Source organism: Mastomys coucha, unplaced genomic scaffold (assembly GCF_008632895.1).
Source record: "Mastomys coucha isolate ucsf_1 unplaced genomic scaffold, UCSF_Mcou_1 pScaffold15, whole genome shotgun sequence".
Lineage (NCBI taxonomy): Eukaryota > Metazoa > Chordata > Mammalia > Rodentia > Muridae > Mastomys > Mastomys coucha.
In genome coordinates, this window is record NW_022196897.1 from 60,469,508 (window position 1) to 60,487,558 (window position 18,051).

General features: G+C 45.2%; 1 protein-coding gene across 2 annotated transcripts; it reads right to left on the bottom strand.

The window, feature by feature from the left end:
- Nucleotides 1-2,025: 2,025 nt before the first annotated feature.
- Nucleotides 2,026-16,776, bottom strand: Chrna1 (cholinergic receptor nicotinic alpha 1 subunit). Of its 2 annotated transcripts, none has more exons than XM_031373391.1 (9): nt 16,662-16,776; nt 10,702-10,847; nt 10,538-10,582; nt 9,657-9,766; nt 7,618-7,813; nt 6,900-7,137; nt 4,399-4,622; nt 3,109-3,348; nt 2,026-2,576 (listed from the first exon to the last, which is right to left on the bottom strand). In XM_031373391.1, the coding sequence occupies exons 1-9, from the start codon at nt 16,702-16,704 to the stop codon at nt 2,445-2,447; spliced, it is 1,374 nt and encodes a 457-aa protein (XP_031229251.1). In that variant the 5' UTR covers nt 16,705-16,776; the 3' UTR covers nt 2,026-2,444. The 2 variants fall into 2 exon arrangements, with proteins under 2 accessions (XP_031229251.1, XP_031229252.1); XM_031373392.1 differs by lacking the exon at nt 16,662-16,776 and adding an exon at nt 11,548-11,613 and having other exon boundaries at nt 2,445-2,576.
- Between the last annotated feature and the right edge of the window lie 1,275 nt (nt 16,777-18,051).

Consider the following 18,051-nt stretch of genomic DNA (forward strand, 5'->3'; position numbering starts at 1 on the left):
TGGCTCTCTACCTAGGAATGGGATTGCTGGGTGGCTTGGTGACCCTGAGTGTGACTTTTTGAGAAACTGCCAATTGTTTTCCTTTTAAAGTGGGAACTGTTTGAGATGAAAGAGTCCAGCACTGGTGCAGGGGTGAGGACGGGAAGTCCCTCTGAGGAGATTGAAGCCACCTGGGCTCAGCCTGGCCTTCTGGTTGTGCAGTTTATAGCTCTCCCCGGGGCTGACAGGGATCAGATGTGTGTGTGATTCAGAGGCCTTCCCTGAGTCCAGAGCCACACCATTTCTTGGTCTGGGGTAAATTGTACTAGAGCTTAGAGTTTGCCACGGAGAAATCATTTTTCAGATTTCAGAAATGGGGATGGTGTGTGCATACGTGTCTGGTTCCAGTCACAGGACCTCGAACTCCAAACACTATTGGTCCAAGGACTGAAGGAAAGGCTGGGGGCTTTAATTGAGAAGGCAGTTAGTAAGGATATCACAGAGTGTCCAACAACACAGACCAGAACTTCTCAGATCAAGCCAGGCATGGTGGGACAGCAGGGAGCCGGTGACCCCATCAGCTGCAAGGCGGTTTAGAATCCCTTTTCTTTTTTAACTTTAAATTTTTATTTATGTATGTATGTATTTTTTATGTATGAGTGCTATGTCATATGCGTGCCTGTACACCAGCAGAGGCATCAGATCCCATTGTAGATGGTTGTGAGCCACCATGCACTGTGTGGTTGCTGGAAATGACCTTAACCATAGAGCCATCTCTCCAGCCCCCATTTTAGAATCTTAAGTTCTATCTGGGTCCAGATCTCAGTTCTTCTACTTCTAGTTGGAGCAGAGCTTAACTTTCCCCAAATTCACTTTTTTCACTTGTAAAACAGGGACATTATGGAGATTGTGTGAAACTATTTGGATAAAATAAACCCCTGTGGGCAAGATGATTCTCATGGGGTCAGAGGTACATCCTCAAGGAGGACGACGAGATTTGTTCTTCCTCTGCCTCTGCCTCCCAAGGGATTAAAGGCATTCACCACTGCCTGGCCCAAGCACCCTTTCAAGAAGGCCTGTCAAACAAAAACCACTTAAGAAACCGTTCTCCCTCTCCTGGTTTCAGAAATCTACTTTAAACCATGAGGTTTTGATACTATTTGTATGTGATTGTCCTAAAATTACCCTTTGTGCCAGAGAAATGGATTAAGCAGGTAAAAGTAGTTTTTTGCTAGACAACCCTAATGACCTAAATTCTATCCTAGAACCTGTAAAAAGCTGGAGATGGTGGCATGCAGGCATGCATCTGGAATCCCAGCACTCGGTTCATGGGATGGGAAGTGTATAGAGGATCCCCGGGAAGCTTTACAGGAGAATGTAACACAGCAGCAGAAATCACAAGAGAGATTTCCCCCCAATAAAGTAGAAGATGAGAACTAACCCCTAAAAGTTGTCTCTCAATTTCACCAATGCGAGCACACACACACACACACACACACACACACACAGAGAGAGAGAGAGAGAGAGAGACACACACACACTCATACATGCACATACACACATTAATTTTTTGTTTTTTAAGTTTAAAGTTGACTAATTTCCTTTCTACCACTTCCTTTGTGTCCATATCAAATGTTATTTATGTCTTTGGAGAATCTGGTAGACACAGCTTTTCTAGTAGGTATGAAACTGTGTGTCTTAAGTAAAGGACTCTCTGCACTTTAAAAGTAACAATTAACTGGGCTGGATAGGTGGATGGTTCAGTGGTTAAGAACACTGAGTGTTCTTCCAAAAGCCTTGACTCTCAGGTTCCACATGGAAGCTCACATCATTTGTAGTTCCAGTCCCTGGGGATCAGATGCCTTCTTTTGACCTTCATGGACACTAGGCATGTGTGTGAAGCTACATGGAGGCAAAACACTCGTACACGTATAATTATATTTTTTAAAGGAAAGAAAACAAAAACAATTAGCAATGGCAATACAACAGAAACCCTTCCGTATCCAAGCAAAACTCTCCCAGGGGCCACTTAGAAACAAACACTTATTTTGAGGACTCACTTTTATTTACTACAAAGGGTTCACTCTTTAAGGAGACTCATGGTGTTAACAGCAGAAGCAAAGGGGAGACACTTCAAGAACATAGCGGCTACCAGGCGGTGGTAGTGCACGCCTTTAATCCCAGCACTTGGGAGGCAGAGGCAGGTGGATTTCTGAGTTCGAGGCCAGCCTGGTCTACAGAGTTCCAGGACAGCCAGAGCTACACAGAGAAACCCTGTCTCGAAACAAAACAAAATAAAAAAAGAACATAGCGGTGTGAGCAGAGATCACTGTCATTAACGGGACATTTAGAACACTGCATGTCTGGTAAGTATGAAAGGATTCAAAGAGACAGAGCTCTCTCTCTTTCATCTTTCCTAGTGGTGGCTGCAGCTGGGGCAGAGTTGGCCTTAGCTCAGCTTCTGCTCATCCTTGTTGATGTAACTCAATGAGCCGACCCGCAAACACAGCCAGGGTCCCGATGAGACATACCAGCATAAAGACTCCAAGGAGGATGTGGTCCATCACCATTGCAACATACTTCCATTCCTCAGCCGCCTGTGGAAAGCAGAGGGCATTAGACAGGAATCCCCTGAGATGGGACACAGGCTCATAGCATCCCCTACTGGCCTGGCCTTCAATCCCCAAACCTGAAGCCCTGAGGCCAATATCATAATCTCTAATTTTTGCATAATTAATTTAAACCAAAATGAGTACCAGGGGTAGTCAATACAGCACATATGAAGTCAGTATTTGGAGCTTGAAGCCAACTCATTGGTCAACCCCCCTGTCACACTTATACATTAGATCATTTAGACCCAGAGGTGTGTTAGCCTGTAGATGGTGGTGCATGCCTTTGATCCTAGCACACAGAAGTCAGAGGCAGGCAGATATCTGAGTTTGAGACCAGCCTAGTCTAGAGAGTGAATTCCAGGACAGCCTGGGCTACCCAGAGAAACCCTGTCATGAATGGAGATAATTAGATAGATGGATGGATGGATGGATACATACATACATACATACATACATACATACATACATTGATAGACACACAGACCCGGAGGTGTGGACTTGGAGCCACAAAGCTTACATTGTTGGACTCCTGGTCTGACTTCATGGTTTCTGCAATGTACTTCACACCTTCGATGGCGCTTTTCACCTCAGGGTGCTTGATCAGCGGAGAGTGAAAGCCCATAGGTGGAGGCCCTGGCTTCCCTGAGATGTCAGAGATATCTATGTCTTCTGTAAAAATCCTTTTCTCTTGTTTATCTCTGGATGGTCTTTTCATTGTGGAGAAAAACATGATGTTTGGGATAGTGTCGATAAAAACCTAACAGGAAAAAAAAAGAAATCCCCGGTATGAGACTTTTGTCAGTATTTACAGAATCACTGACTTTGGGTAAGCAATGTGATCTTGGGCAAATCATCCAGCATTTCTAGACCTCACCATCCTTGTCTTTAAAGCAAAAGGACTGTATTAAAGGTCAAAGACTATATACACTATCTCTCCGCAGCAGTCTACAGCTTTGGTTCTGTAATGTAAGCAGTTAGCCACTGGAGGGAGCCTGTGTGCAGATGCCAACGCTGGATCACGCTTCAGACTCCTTCGCTTAAAGTCCCTCAGGATTGAAGACCGACTGCTCCTGCAGCCTGGAGTCTGTAAACGCTTAGCCTCACAAAATAACTCTACTATGTTTCTTCTGTTGTTGTTCCTGATGTTAAGTATACAGAGGTCTTGCCCAGAGTCATCTAACAGGGACCCTTAGTCTCCTCCAGAAATTCTACATGGGAAGCCAGTATTACTAATACCAACACAGTTTAGTACCTCTATGACATTTATCAAAATGGGCATATTTGGGTGGGAGATATGGCTCAGTAGGACAGTGCTTGTCAAGAATGTTCATGGCCCTCAGTTCAATCCCCAGCATGAATACAAAATTAATTAAAATAAAAACATATTTGAAGTATTAACACAGCTTCGGTTCAATAATATAAATATTTGTGAGCACGCTCGTTATATCGGGGCCCTCTCCCCTCTCTCTCCTCCTTGTTCTGTTCTCCATGATGATTTTCACCAGTGAAAATAAGCATGTGTATTCAGAAATTGGAAAACACACCAGTAATAAGCTTAAGAATGTCCAAGCATAAGACAGGGATCTATCAATCTCTAATCAGATCCCATAAACTTGAATTGGGAGTGGGATTAACTCGTTTTACTTTTCTTCCGTTTCCGGGAAGACTACATGAGCTGAGCCCACGAAGAAGTAGTTCCTTTCCCGGGTTCCCCAAAGCCTAGGAAGGACTAAGTACTAAGTACTCAGGTGTTAGCCAGGACTGAGTTGGGTTCACTGAAGAGAGACTTGGGAGTCTCGGCACTTACCCTCCGCACCCACTCGGGCATGATGTGGGTGCTGGGCGAACGGTGGTGTGTGTTGATGACAATGACAGTGATGATGATGGACGCAATGACAAATACCATGGTGAACAACATGTACTTCCCGATCAGGGGTACAGCGCTGGAGGTGGAAGGGATCAGCTCCACAATGACCAGAAGGAACACGGTCAGGGACAGTAAGACAGAGATGCTCAGCGTCATCTTCTCCCCTAGGAAGACAAAAGAAAGAAATGTAACAACCTACCTGCTCCTGAAACTCCAGGAGGTCAGAATTTGGATACAGGACCATTAAGGAGATAATTAAGGCAGAACAAGAGTATTGTATACTGGTGTCACAGTAAGGGTGTGTTGGATGCAGACATACTCGGGGAAGACTGTGTGAGGACATGGAGAAGTGTCTTCTGCAAACCGAGGAGAGTGGTCTCCGAATAGATGGACCCTGTTGACTCCCTGTTCTCAATTTGAGCTTTCAGGGCTATAAAGAAGCAGACTGCTGTTGCTTAAAGCATCCACCTGTGCCATTCCATCAAGCTGTCCCTGCACACTCAGCCACCAAAATCCAAGGCGAAGGAATGTGACCAGCTTGTTCTCAAAGTATAATTCTGGTGATCCTTCCTGTAAGACCGCAGGGCCCTGACAGCATCAGGTGGCCAGGGTTTCCATTACAACTGCCAGGCATCGAACGGCAACTTTGTTTCATGCCCTAGACTCTTTTTGCCGTTTGTTGTTGGGATTCAGGAAAACAAGAGGGATTCTAGGTTGGCAAGCTAGAGCGAGGGTGGAAGTTTGAATAAACCTTGCCTCTGGTCTTTTTGTTAACCCAGGAGATGGCCAAGAGACCAGAAATATCTTTCTCTCCATGTGAAGCTGCTAGGCCAAAACTGTAAAACAAGCAAAACAAACAAACAAACAAACAAACAAACATAAAGTCTGCCATATAGGACTCTCAACCTCCTCGCCTCCTCTCACTTTCGTCTAGAAAGTTTGTTTTCTCACTTGATTTGTTTCTCAATTTGGTTTGGTTTTCATGGTAGGGGATCCCCCAAATCTTTTGTCTTTTTCCTGCAGTCCCTGAGTCTCAGGGATCCTGGCTGGGCAGGCTGCAGGAGGGTCAGGCTGACTGGCACTGGGTCTTCTTTGTAGGGTGCTACAGAGAACCTCTGGGATCCCTAGGGAGTTCCCTTGTGTTGCCTTTTCCGGTGTTATTGTAGACCTCTTCATACCTTTCCAGGTGGTAGATGGACAAACAGCCTTTTGTATCTGCAGATTTTGCAAGAATTCAACCAAACTTTATTGAAAATGTTCAGAAAAATTAAATTGTATCTATATTGACTATATATAGATTTTCTGCCACTATCCCTCAAACAAAATTATGTGATAAGTATTTGTATAGTCTTTACAGTGTGTCAAGAAATAATGTTGCCGGGCGGTGGTGGTGCATGGTGGTGGTGCATGCCTTTAATCCCAGCACTTGGGAGGCAGAGGCAGGTGGATTTCTGAGTTCGAGGCCTGGTCTACAGAGTGAGTTCCAGGACAGCCAGGGCTATACAGAGAAACCCTGTCAAAAAAACAAACAAAAACAAAAACAAACAAAAAAGAAATAATGTTAAATATTATAGAATGTCCAGATGTTCCATGTGACTACAATGTCATTTTATATGAGGGACTTGAGCACTCTTGGATTTCAGGACCCACGGACATTCTTGAATTGGTGACTTTGTGAATGTGTGCTAATAGAGGGGATAGAATAAATAGAGACTAAAAAGGGGTATGCAGAGGAAAGATAAACAATTCTATCTCCAAAAGAAAGAGCCAGAACTATAAACATTAAATTTATCAAGTTATTTGCCATTTTCTATTTAATAATACTATGATAGCTAACATCAACTAAGCTTAGAGTGCTCATAAGAATTTAGTATTTACACTCATAAACTATTTGGTATTTATAGAGGGTAATTCGTTATGTATTGCTCTAGCAGTGTTTTCTCTTGCTTTCAGAACTTTCATTTGATTAGGAAGTTGAAAATATTTATTTGTGCTTATGTGTTCAAAACAAATATGGGGGGGACGCAGAAGAGATGGTTCAGAAGTCAAGGGCACGGGCTGCTCCATTCCATATTGCAGCTCACAAGCACTTACAACTATTGTCCCAGGGGAACTGATGCCCTATTTTGGCCTTTATTAGCACCAGGTGCACACACATAGTACACAGACATACATGTAGGCAAAAATACCCATACATATTGAGAGACAGCTCAGTGGTTAAGCTCATTTGTTGCTCTTCCAGAGGACCCAAGTCACCCAGCTGTGAGCTCCACTCAGTTTCCACAGCCACTCAGCAACTGTCTGTTTGCACCCTGTGCACAGCAATGACGACTTAGGGCCCTGCACCTCTGTGAGCACGCACTTACCCCTGGCTGCCCCTAAACCAGCAGTATGAGCTCCACAGCATGGCAGCTAGCTGTAGCCATGGCAACTGCACTCACCTGAGTCTGTGGGCAGGTAGAACACCAGGCTGGTCAAGAAGGAGAAGAGCAGGCAGGGAATGATGACGTTGACAATGAAGTAGAGGGGCAGGCGCTGCATGACGAAGTGGTAGGTGATGTCCAGGTAGGGAGTGGTGGGGCAGCAGGAGTAAAACACCCAGTGCTTCCAGCCCCGGGCCTCCTTGATCACCCACTCCCCGCTCTCCATGAAGTTACTCAGGTCGGGCTGGTCACTTTCCTGAGAATCAAAACAAGGTTTGCAGGCTCCTGCTGCATCACCCCGAGGAGGAGCAGAGACATGGTAACCATGTCCCATATGGAGTGTCACTTTGCCAAGAGGGATGTTGGGCCACCTCTGCTTTGGGGAAATAGGTTTACTTCCTATAGAACACATCATATAGTAAGTTAGGGTTATTCATTTTGGCTCTACTCTCAGATCTCTAGGAAACTTTGAAACACTGGCCCACCAAGTCGCACTCAAAGACTCATTTTATCAGACTTCTAGAGACAGCACATAACAAAGAGAATTTATTTAAGCTTTTACTTAGCTCTCCTGGGCGGTGCATTAAGAACTTTGGCACTCAACTGAAAGCCATACCACCAGATGCTTCTCTAGTTCAGAGTGGTGCCAGGAGCCTGTGATTGTCCAGAGGCTGACTCGGACACGTAGATGGCCCAAGTCCTGAAACCAGCTGCATCCCAGGAGGCCACCACCTACCGGGTTGATGGCCACCACGGAGCCGTCATAGGTCCAGGTGCCCAGCTTCATGCTGCAGTTCTGCTCATCGAAGGGAAAGTGGGTGACGATGATCTCACAGTAGCTTTTAAAGATGGCTGGTGGTGTCCAGGTAATGTGGCCGGTGTAGTCCAGGAGCACCTTGGTGAATTTGACAATGGCAAAGTCGCCGTCTGCACTGTGGTCGGGATAAGAGAGGAAAATGGCTCCAATATTGCATTGCAACCAGTGGCGGTGCTCCCCAAATTTGTCTTACACCAACACTCACTTGGGTGATGGTCAGAAACCACACATTCCTAAGCACTAGCCAAGTGTGGTGATGTGTTCCTATGATTACAGCACTCTAGAAGCAGAGGCAGGTGGATTAAGATTCCTCAGTCAGCCTGGGCTACATAGCAAAGCCCAATCTATCAATGAATCAATGAGAGAAAGCAAAATGCAGACTTCTGAATGCTAATCAAGGCCCAAGTCAGAGTCTCTGAGGATGTTTTTTTGGTTTGTTTGTTTTTTTGTTGTTGTTGTTTTTTTTTTTTTTTTAAGTCAGGGTTTCTCTGCGTAGCCCTGGCTGTCCTGGAACTCACTCTGTAGACCAGGCTGGCCTCGAACTCAGAAATCTGCCTGCCTCTGCCTCCCAAGTGCTGGGATTAAAGGCATGCGCCAACACTGCCCAGCAGAATCTCCAGGGATGAATGAGGTAATCTACAGACTTCCTTCACAGAGTAACAAGTGACGCAGGCCTGCTGCATCTCTCAGCCTTTCCTTTCCTGTCCCCAGAGACACTTGTAATGTCAGACTCCATCTGTGTGCTTTCAGAGTTGGCTGAAAGACTAGAAATTTAAAATAAACCACTCCTAGAAGCAGAATAATGTATGGGGGAGGGGCGGGACTGGTGTTCTGAGAGCTGTTTTAGAACTCAGGTGGAACAAGTCACAAACTCAGGTGCCTCTGGCCAGCAGGGGAGAGAACGGCTAAGAGAGAAGGGCACAGAGCCCCTCATGCCCTAAGTGTGGCCTTTAGCACCAGGCATCTGGGGAGGCCATGTAAGTCAGAAGATCGAACATGGCCACATAGCTGGATCCTTTTTCAGAAACCGGAAACAGATTTTTAAAAAACTTTCATTTCCTCTAGTTCTCAGGATACCATATAAAGGCGTCACACGTTCAACAAATCCTCTACCACTCATCTGCACCCCCAGCCCTTTTCTCTAGCCACGAAGGTGCTTCTCGTAGTCTGTGGAGAGGACTAGAGCTGTGGGGTTCTCACTAAAAACAAGACACTTCTCACTAAAAACAAGACGCTTCTATCAACACTTCTCTCCAGAAATGCACTACCAACAATGGGGAATTTGGCTGGCCCGGCAATCCCAGCTCTAGCTGTGTGCTAGACGCTGGGAGAGCCGCCAGGGGGCACCATTTTCATCCACAGCCCCTACCAGCCCCAGGAACATCTGCTGTAAAGCATCGGATCAGACTGCAAATCCTCTAGCTAGCTGACTGCGCATACTCCTGTTCCTGCCTTGGAAGGATGCTCTTTGAAATGAATATTCCCTGACAAATGAAGGACATATGATAATGAACGTGTCATTAAGCCAAGTGTCGTGAATCACATTATAATTTCACAACAAACAGTCTGTTGCAGGGCCCAGTGGATGGCAAGAGAGGCATCAGGCACTGATGGTGGGATTGGCATTCAGAATGTGATGAATAACACCCCCCGGGAGTGGAGACCCCTGGGACAGGGGGAGGCTTTTTATTCCAAGGAATTCAGAGACGGGAAGTCCGGGTGTCTCGCGTGGTTGCCACACGCACCATCGCAGCTCTCCGGGATTAATGTTCCCACCCACAGCCCTGATTCAATTTGGCTTCCATAATTGTTTCTATTCATAACATGGGGCACCATATGGCACTCCTCGCCTGTCAACGTGCTTCTGGTTTTAAGGGTTATTTAATGCAAACGGTGGGGAACCGCATGTGGCAGTCCTTCCGAGGGGATGCTGGCCCACCCTGCATGGCCTTTCTTACTTGTTATAGAGAACAACGTCAGGCCGCCAGATCTTTTCCGAGGGGATGTGAATTTTTTTCACTCCTCCATAGTCATCTGGATTCCACTTCAAGTTGTAGTCGACCCATTGCTAGAATGAGAGACATTTCCCCAGTTAGAAGACCAAATCAGTGTCTAACCTAACTAGAATTAGGATGGGCCAGCAAGCTTTGGAAATACAGTGTTACCAGCTGAATTGTATTACGGTGAAAATCACTCTTGCAAAGTGCTAGCTCATACTTAAGAAGAATGGGCCTTTAGTTGGATCTTTACAGAGGAATTAAGTTAAGCTGAAATCATCAGGGTGAGCCCTTGTCCAGCATCTTTATAAAAAGAGGAAATTTAAATCACACACACAGACACCAAATACACAGAGAAAATGTTCTGTGGACATGACAGCAGCTATCTACAAGCCTAGTAGAAAGTTCTGGAACTGATTTCCCCTCAGTCCTCAGAGGGAACAAGCTCCAATGACACATTAACTTTGGAACATCTGGCCTCCAGAACTGTGCTGTGATAAACTCCTGTTGTTAAGGCCTTCAAGTTTGTATTCCTTGGCTATGGCCTCCCTAGCAAACGAATCCACACAGAGAAGAACAAACATGAAAATAGAAGCAAATTAAACAAGACATCAGCATGCATATACATACATAAATAGATGTATATGTGTGTACATGTGCATACATGCATATGTGGGTATATGGGTATATGTGTATATATGTATACATGCTTCCACCATCCCTACAGACCTCATTTCAACATTTTGGTATATGATACTCCTTCCTAGATTTATTTCCTCTAGGCCCAGGTTTGATTTTAAGTAAATAAACACAACATAAGTACAATAACCCAGTTGGATTACCTGTTTCAGACGAACGTTGGTTGTTACAATCTGATTTACTTCATCCTGAGAAAAGTAAAGGTCCCTTCTTTAGGGCATGAATAGGGAAGCCAAGGGGGGATGGTCCAGTGTGAGATGGGGTCCCATAGGTGGGTGCCATAGGGAGCCCCCAGCCCTGGTCTTACCACATTGATAAGCTGGATCAGCTGTAGACCCACGGTGACCTGTACAATCTCACGGTGGTCCTCCACTGGCCGCACCACGCTGCTATAGTCTTTAAAGAGCTTTGCCACCAGACGAGTCTCATGTTCGGAGCCCAGAACAGGGCCAGCTGGGCAGGAAATGACACATATCTTGTCAGATGCTGTTCTTCACCTTGCACACAGTCTCTCCAGGGTTAGAGACATAGCCAACTAGTGAAAAGCACAGAGTCCCCTCCCAAACACAGTTGCTGGTGTGGCCCCATACCCAGCAACGGTCCAATGAGACAACACTTGTCCTCTGGATAGGTGACTTTACCTAATGCAGACCCTGGCCACATCACATTGGGCAGAACACCATACACATGAAAAAGCCACAGAAAGGCTACATGTTTCAGAGCCTGACATGTCTGGACTTACTGGCCTCCTATCTCTTGACACCATTAGCAGTTAAAAGTAGATGCTGTCTTACAGCCCCTAGGTTGGCCACAGTGAACATAAAGGAAAGTAATACATTTGGTGAAGTTATGGAAAAATTGAAACCTCGCACAGTGTTGGTGAGAAACATATTGAGTTCCTTAACAATCTAAACCAGAGTTACCATATGACCCAGCAAGTGCACTCCTGGGTGTACATCCAGAAGAATAACAGCAGTGCATACAACACTCAAAGTACCATCAGCAAACACATAGATGAATACATTGTGGTGTGTCCAAACAATGGAGGAGTAACAAGTCCGAAAAGGGGAAGGGAGTGAGGATGTTGTCGAAACATGCATGCACCTTGATAACATCATTAAGCTAGTGTGAAAAATCAGATATAAAAGGCTACCTGGTGCATGAGACATCTGGAATGATAAGTCTACAGAGGTGGAAAGATTGCTGGTTCCAAGTGTGACTTGGAGAACAAGGCCACTTACTGGATTCGGGGTGGCCTTTGAAGACAATGAAAGAGAATTAGAACTATGTAATGGTGATTCTACCGCTGAACTGTGTACTTTAAATGGTTAAAATAATCTCATTTATGTGATGTGTATTTTATCTCAGTTTTTACAAGTCTCTGCTGTTAGAGCCATGTACCAATTAAACCAGAAAGAACAAACAAACAAACCAAGCTGTGATGACTTGAGGTTAGGAATTCTATTGGGAACAGGGTTGCCCTCTTGACTCTCCTAGGTACCCACCCCCCTGAGGCTGCAGAGGCAAGGTGACCAACCACTCTGACCTGACCCTTGGAAAGTGCATGACTTGCCCAAGGTCATTCAGCTAACAGAACCTTCACATTCTGCGTGGTGACCTAATTTTATGATTGTGGGCCGGCTGCAACCTCACAACTGTGTATACCCTGGTCCCTAGGGTACACCCCTCCCAAATCCATCATGTGCCATATAAGGTTATATATGTTATAGAACTCCAGCCTGACAAAGGCTGAAGTTGCCTCTCCAAGAGCAGCTGGGCAATTCATTTACCCTGATTCATGTAACCAGATACTCCATTTTTGAAGCCTGTTGTTGAGGTCACCATTACTTCTCCATGGGCCAAGAAACCTTTAGATGTTGGATTCATGAGATGTCTTCCCTCTTTGCTCAGTAGTGTTATTTCTCACCCAGGCCTTGGATCTATATAAAATGACTAATGTGACACGACTAACTGATAAGTTAAATCCCATGACTGCCTCTAATCCTCCTGAATAGTTATGATTCACTGGGTGATTTTTATTTTAACCCCAGCTTCACAGATGAGAACACTGAGGCTCAGTGCATAGCCATGCCCTCCCAGGTCCCCTCCTAGCTAGAGGCAGGGTTCCAGACAGTTTTTCTCATCCTTAAAGACAAAATGCAATCTCTAATTAGATCTGAGCTTTCACAAATCTCTCAGCATAGCTTAAAAATCTTCACTGTGAGCTGGGCAGTCGTGGCACATGCCTTTAATCCCAGCACTTGAGAGGCAGAGGCAGGCAGATTTCTGAGTTCAAGGTTAGCCTGGTCTACAGAGTGAGTTCCAGGTCAGCCAGGGCTACACAGAGAAACCCTGTCTCGAAAAACAAAACAAAACAAACAAACAAACAAAGAATTAAAAAAAAATCTTCGCTGTGACCCCCGTGAGCCCTGACTTAGCCACACCTCACATCTAGCTTCCTAAGTTATCTGAACCTCAAAACTTCCAATAGTATCATAGAACTCCCCCAAACTGCTGGCAAGCTGATAACCCTCAAGAGGGGGGTGTTGTGCAAAGACCCAGATTTTGCACAGGAGGAACATACTAAAAGGCAAGAGGGTTAGCAGTATGTCTCAGAAAAGCTGTGCATCCAGCCTAATGATTCACTAAAGGAGAGGATTCGGGGAATGGGCATGCCACCATGCCAGAAACACTCACCTTCTGCCCTTGCCCATAGCAAGGGACCTTGTTCCCTTTGTGAGGACTTTCAACCTCAATCTCTATTTCTTAGGGTGGTTTCAATGGGCAAGGTGAGGAGATACAAAGTTTCCCCCCACAGGGTTTATAGAAACATTACCATAATCCATTGGCAGGAAATAGCCCATAGGACCATCAGTGATAGAATGTTGATAATAAGCAAGCCAATAGAATTTTACAAGACTCCAAGGAAGAATTCTGCGAATCACTTTCCAGCTCCAATATGGCTTGCAGTGCTGGAGTCAGCAACATGAGAGTAAACTCTCTTTCATTAAAGAGAAAGGCTCTACATAGAAGACAAGGCATGTCAACATTGCCCTTTGTAGTCAAATCACATCGATACTCTTGATTCCAGTGGTGGTGGCATTGTTAACTTGCTAAACATCTGTTGAATGCATGCAAACATCTACTGCATGCAAACATTGTTTTAGAAATGTTACAATATTTGAAGGTGAACCTGGTGTGAATAGGCTTCTCTCTACTCATGTGGTGATTGACATTGGTCATTAGCATCGGTAACCGACGGGGAATTCATGGGCCCCGAGAAAGGTGGCAGTAGCATGACTGAGATTCTCGGGTGGATGACAGGAGAAGTTTGTGTGAAAGGTGCTGCTATGTAAATCACAACAGCAGCTGTAGTGTGTCCAGCAAGCACTGAGGAAGTGACCCTGACAGGAGGACTGATGCCAACAGACAGACCGATTCAGTCGTTAGCCTGTCATTAGCCTAAAATTTACCTTGTAAGCTAGACGGCTAGAAGCACCCATAACCTGTCTGCCTTCCCTTCCCCAGTGCTGGGACTGCAGACGTTGCCACTATGCCTGGTTTTCTAAATATGGGTTGTGGGGGATTGAATTAAGGTCTTGTGTTTGTAAGGGCAGTGCTTTGCTGACTAAGCCATCTCATCAGACTTGTATTTGTATAAAGGGAACAAGATCCTGTTTTTTTTTTTTGTTTTTTGTTTTTTGTTTGTTTGTTTGTTTGTTTTTTGGTTTTGTTTTGTTTTGAGACAAGTTTTCTCTGTATAGCCCTGGCTGTCCTGGAACTCACTTTGTAGACCAGGCTGACCTCGAACTCAGAAATCTGCCTGCCTCTGCCTCCCAAGTGCTGGGATTAAAGGTGTGTGCCACCACCACCTGGCCAAGACCCTGGTTTTGACCAATAGAATTTTGAACTATATATAGTGAGTCACCTTGGGTAAATCTCACTCTAACCTCATGCTATATCTCTACCTGGGTGATTTCAGATTGTTTTAGGCCTTTGTTCTGGACAAACCAAGGTTTTAAGTGATTCCATTCCAGAATTTATGTTGTGCCACCCTGCAGGCCAATTTATACCTCTTACCTTCAGTTTCCTTGCAATAACCACATTTAGGGTGCTGGGCTGCATTTTATAATTCTAAATTCCTATGGCCTACTGTCCCATCCTTTGCACAGCTCCAGAAAAGGACCTGGCTGGGATAGGGAGGGAACTGAGAGTAGAAACATAGATAGACACATGGACACAGACACATGGATACACAAAAAAGCTATGATCAGGTGGTCTGGTCTCTTGGGTAGAGGAACCTTGGAATCCAGGGAGCTCAGTGTGTTTATTAAATAGATTGAACAGGGAGGAAGGGTTATTGTATACAGTTAAACAAGGATGCAGGGTTTATGATAGACAGTTGGATCCAGGCGGCCAGGTTAGCCATCTCAGTGGGAACAGTTCTGCAGAGGAAGTCATAATCCATAATTTCCACTGGGCAGAAAACTGTGGTGGGCATTTTCTATGCACACTTCCAATATTTCACATAAACCAGAGGAAGGCTTTGCCATTTCCCTCCGAGACTTACCCCATGGGTCTGAGGCTTTAGGGGAGTTCTTGTCATGTCCACACCCATGTCAACACACACACTTACCCAGGATTTCACCTGCTTAGGGCTTCCTCTGCTTATTACAGACTACATGTGGAAGCAATATAGGAAATTTTTGTTTGATTGAAACATGCCACACAGACTTCTCTTAGCAGCTGCACATGAACTTTGTTGTTCTAAGAGGTCTTGTAGGTATTTTTTGGAAGCATATCACTTAAGAATTTTCACTGAGGGGCTGGAGAGATGGCTCAGCAGTTAAGAGTACTTGCTGCTGCTCCGGCAGAGGACCCAGATTCTGTTCCCAGTACCCATGTGGTGGCTCATGTGGGTATCTGTAACTCCAGTTCTAGGGAATTTGAGACCCTTTTCTCAAAGACCTCTGTAGTCACCTCTGACACATGTGGTGCACATACATGCAGGCAAAACATTCATATACATAAAATAAAAAAATCTTTAAAAAATTTTTTTAAAACAAGTTTTCACCGAGTGTAGAGTTTGTAAACGCATGCACACACATGCTGAGCTTGCTTTGGTTGGATCAACTTCAAATTCCACAGGATTTAATGGATCTGATTTTAGATATTTCCTCTAACTCTGATAATGAAAACACACACACACACACACACACACACACACACACACACACACACATACACTTTGCTCTTGCCAGAGCAATGTTAGAGCGCAGGGAGCTGCAGGCTTCAGGCCACCTCGCTCCTCAGGGGGATGATATCACCAGTAAGTTCATCGGAAGTAATCAACACACATCTCCTGTTTCCCTCTACCGGAAGTCTGGGGCTCAGGATAGCGTTTCAGCTGTGATGGGACACATTCCAGAGCAGAGAGTAGGTCAAGGGCTGCGCAAGGTTTCATAAGTCCAACTCAAACATAAAACCTGTGAATCAGTAAGATCCTTAAAACGTGGGGGTGGGAGTGCAGTGGAGTTTAAAAAAGCGAATCTCTGAAGTTCAGAAAACAAAACTAAACTAAGCTAAACTAAACGGGACAAAAGAGTTTCTTTGTAGACACAGTTTAGCTACATTTGTTAACAGGTTTCCTTCCCTGGCACCTGTAGCTGCCAATCAAACCTCTTCATGCTCAGACAAATTCTAGAGTGACAAATGGCCCATCGGCTACAAAGTTGGCACCCAAACTATGCAATCTAGTTACAAATAATACTAATAATAGTAATAATAATAAAAATAATATCAAAAAATAAAATAACAAAGTTTAAATAAGTTTATGATTTTTGCATTAGTATATACTCCTAGATCTTTTTGGCCACATGCAGTTCTCAGTCTGTGTGTAGGACATGCCTGCTAGGCATCTGAACATGAAGGTAGTCCAGAATGGTATAGCATAGTCCACCAGTGGCTCAGACTATACAAGTGGCACTACGATGTTCACATGGCTGGGCCTGGGACCAAGCGATCAAAGAGCAGCCAGGATCCCTTGCTTGTGGCTTTTGACCAGGCAGCTCCCACCCTGGGAAAAACAAACTGAAAATCTATCTTCAAGAGGCCATTCGAGCTGACACCAAGCTATGACTGGTAGAGAAGCCTCTGGTTGGTCTGGCTATGTCCTGTATTCCCATTGAAGAAACAAGACTGGGGTATGGGGCAGGGGGCACATTAGTGCTTCACCTTCAAAGAGGAGCCCCCCACCCCGGAACTTACCAGAGCAGAGGCCAAGCAGCAGGAGGACAGTGAAGATCTCCATGGGCCGTGGGCGCCGCTGTGGCCTCCAGCAGCTTGCTGCCTCTTCTACTCCCTGGCACTCTGGCTGGAGCTTGGCTGCTGGCCTTGGAAGCCAGCTGACTCTACGACTATTGTCTTACATCACCTGTGTGCCTGCATGACAGCTGAGCTGCCCACAGCCTCATAGCTCGGGGCCTTCTGTGGCCACAAACATGCCTTTTTTAACATGATCGCTGGACTCATGCTAGATGTAAACTGCAAGAGAGTCTACATAGATCATGAGTCAGGGGCTTGTGGTTTTGTTTCGTGTTGAAGATCAAACCCTGACCTCCCATGTGCTAGCTAAATATATATGGGTTAAATAGAAATAGTTAAAACATCTCTACCAGTGTACGGTACCCCTAGTCTTATATACGGGGTTTTAAATCACATTTATTTATTTGTTTTATGTGAGGGTGGTGGTGGTATGCCATGGTGCCTATGTAGAATAGAGAACAATTTTCAGAAGTTGCTTTTCCTACTGTGTGTGCCCTGGGGATCAAACTCAGGTCGTCAGGCTTGGTGGCGAGCTCCTTTACCTGCTGAGTCATCTTGCTGGCCCATGAGTCAATTATTAGCAAAAGACTTTGTGCATGATTTTAGTGGAGACTATGGGTTTGAGTAGACACTACTGTGTAATTGTCCTTAAGTCACACAAGTTGTACACTCCTTAAACATGGGATGAAATTCTGTGTCACGGGCCTGAATGTCACATCTTTGGTGCCTGCATGAGTTTAAAAGGAGTGACCAGTGTTGAATTGGATGCTGGAGAATTCCATATATGATCATATGTAGCTTTTAACAAAGATCTTTTTTTTTTTCTTTCTGTGAATTGGTTTTTCCCCAGGGCCCTAGATGGCAATTCCCTCCCCTCATCTCTGTCAGGCAGTACCAAGCCCACCCTGAGCTGTTAGCTGGGCCCACTGCAGCCTCCTGTGTCCTGTTATTACAGCGCAGCACTTCGTGGGAACAGTCTTCCACCCCAGTGGCATTTGTTCCAGATTCCTGCTTCCTGCTGCCCCTCTCAACCTACTCTCCCTCGGGGAAGCAGAGAGCAGAGCATTCAGTGTTTCAAGCCCTTTGTTTAAAAGATCCCCCAAAACGGAACTCGCTCAGCAGTGAGCAGCTTGCAATTGTTCACTCTGAAGCATTTTTTTTTTTTTTTTAACCAAAGTTGGCTTCTTTGTAGAGTTTGAGTGGGTTCTGGCAGAAAGCAGTCATTGGCAAACACCTTGGCGCTCCCTGCATACCCTGGTTCCTTCAGGGCAGGATCTTGAGCAAAGTCTCTTACCTTGAACCTAAGGACAGGGTCCTGTCAAATTATCCCACT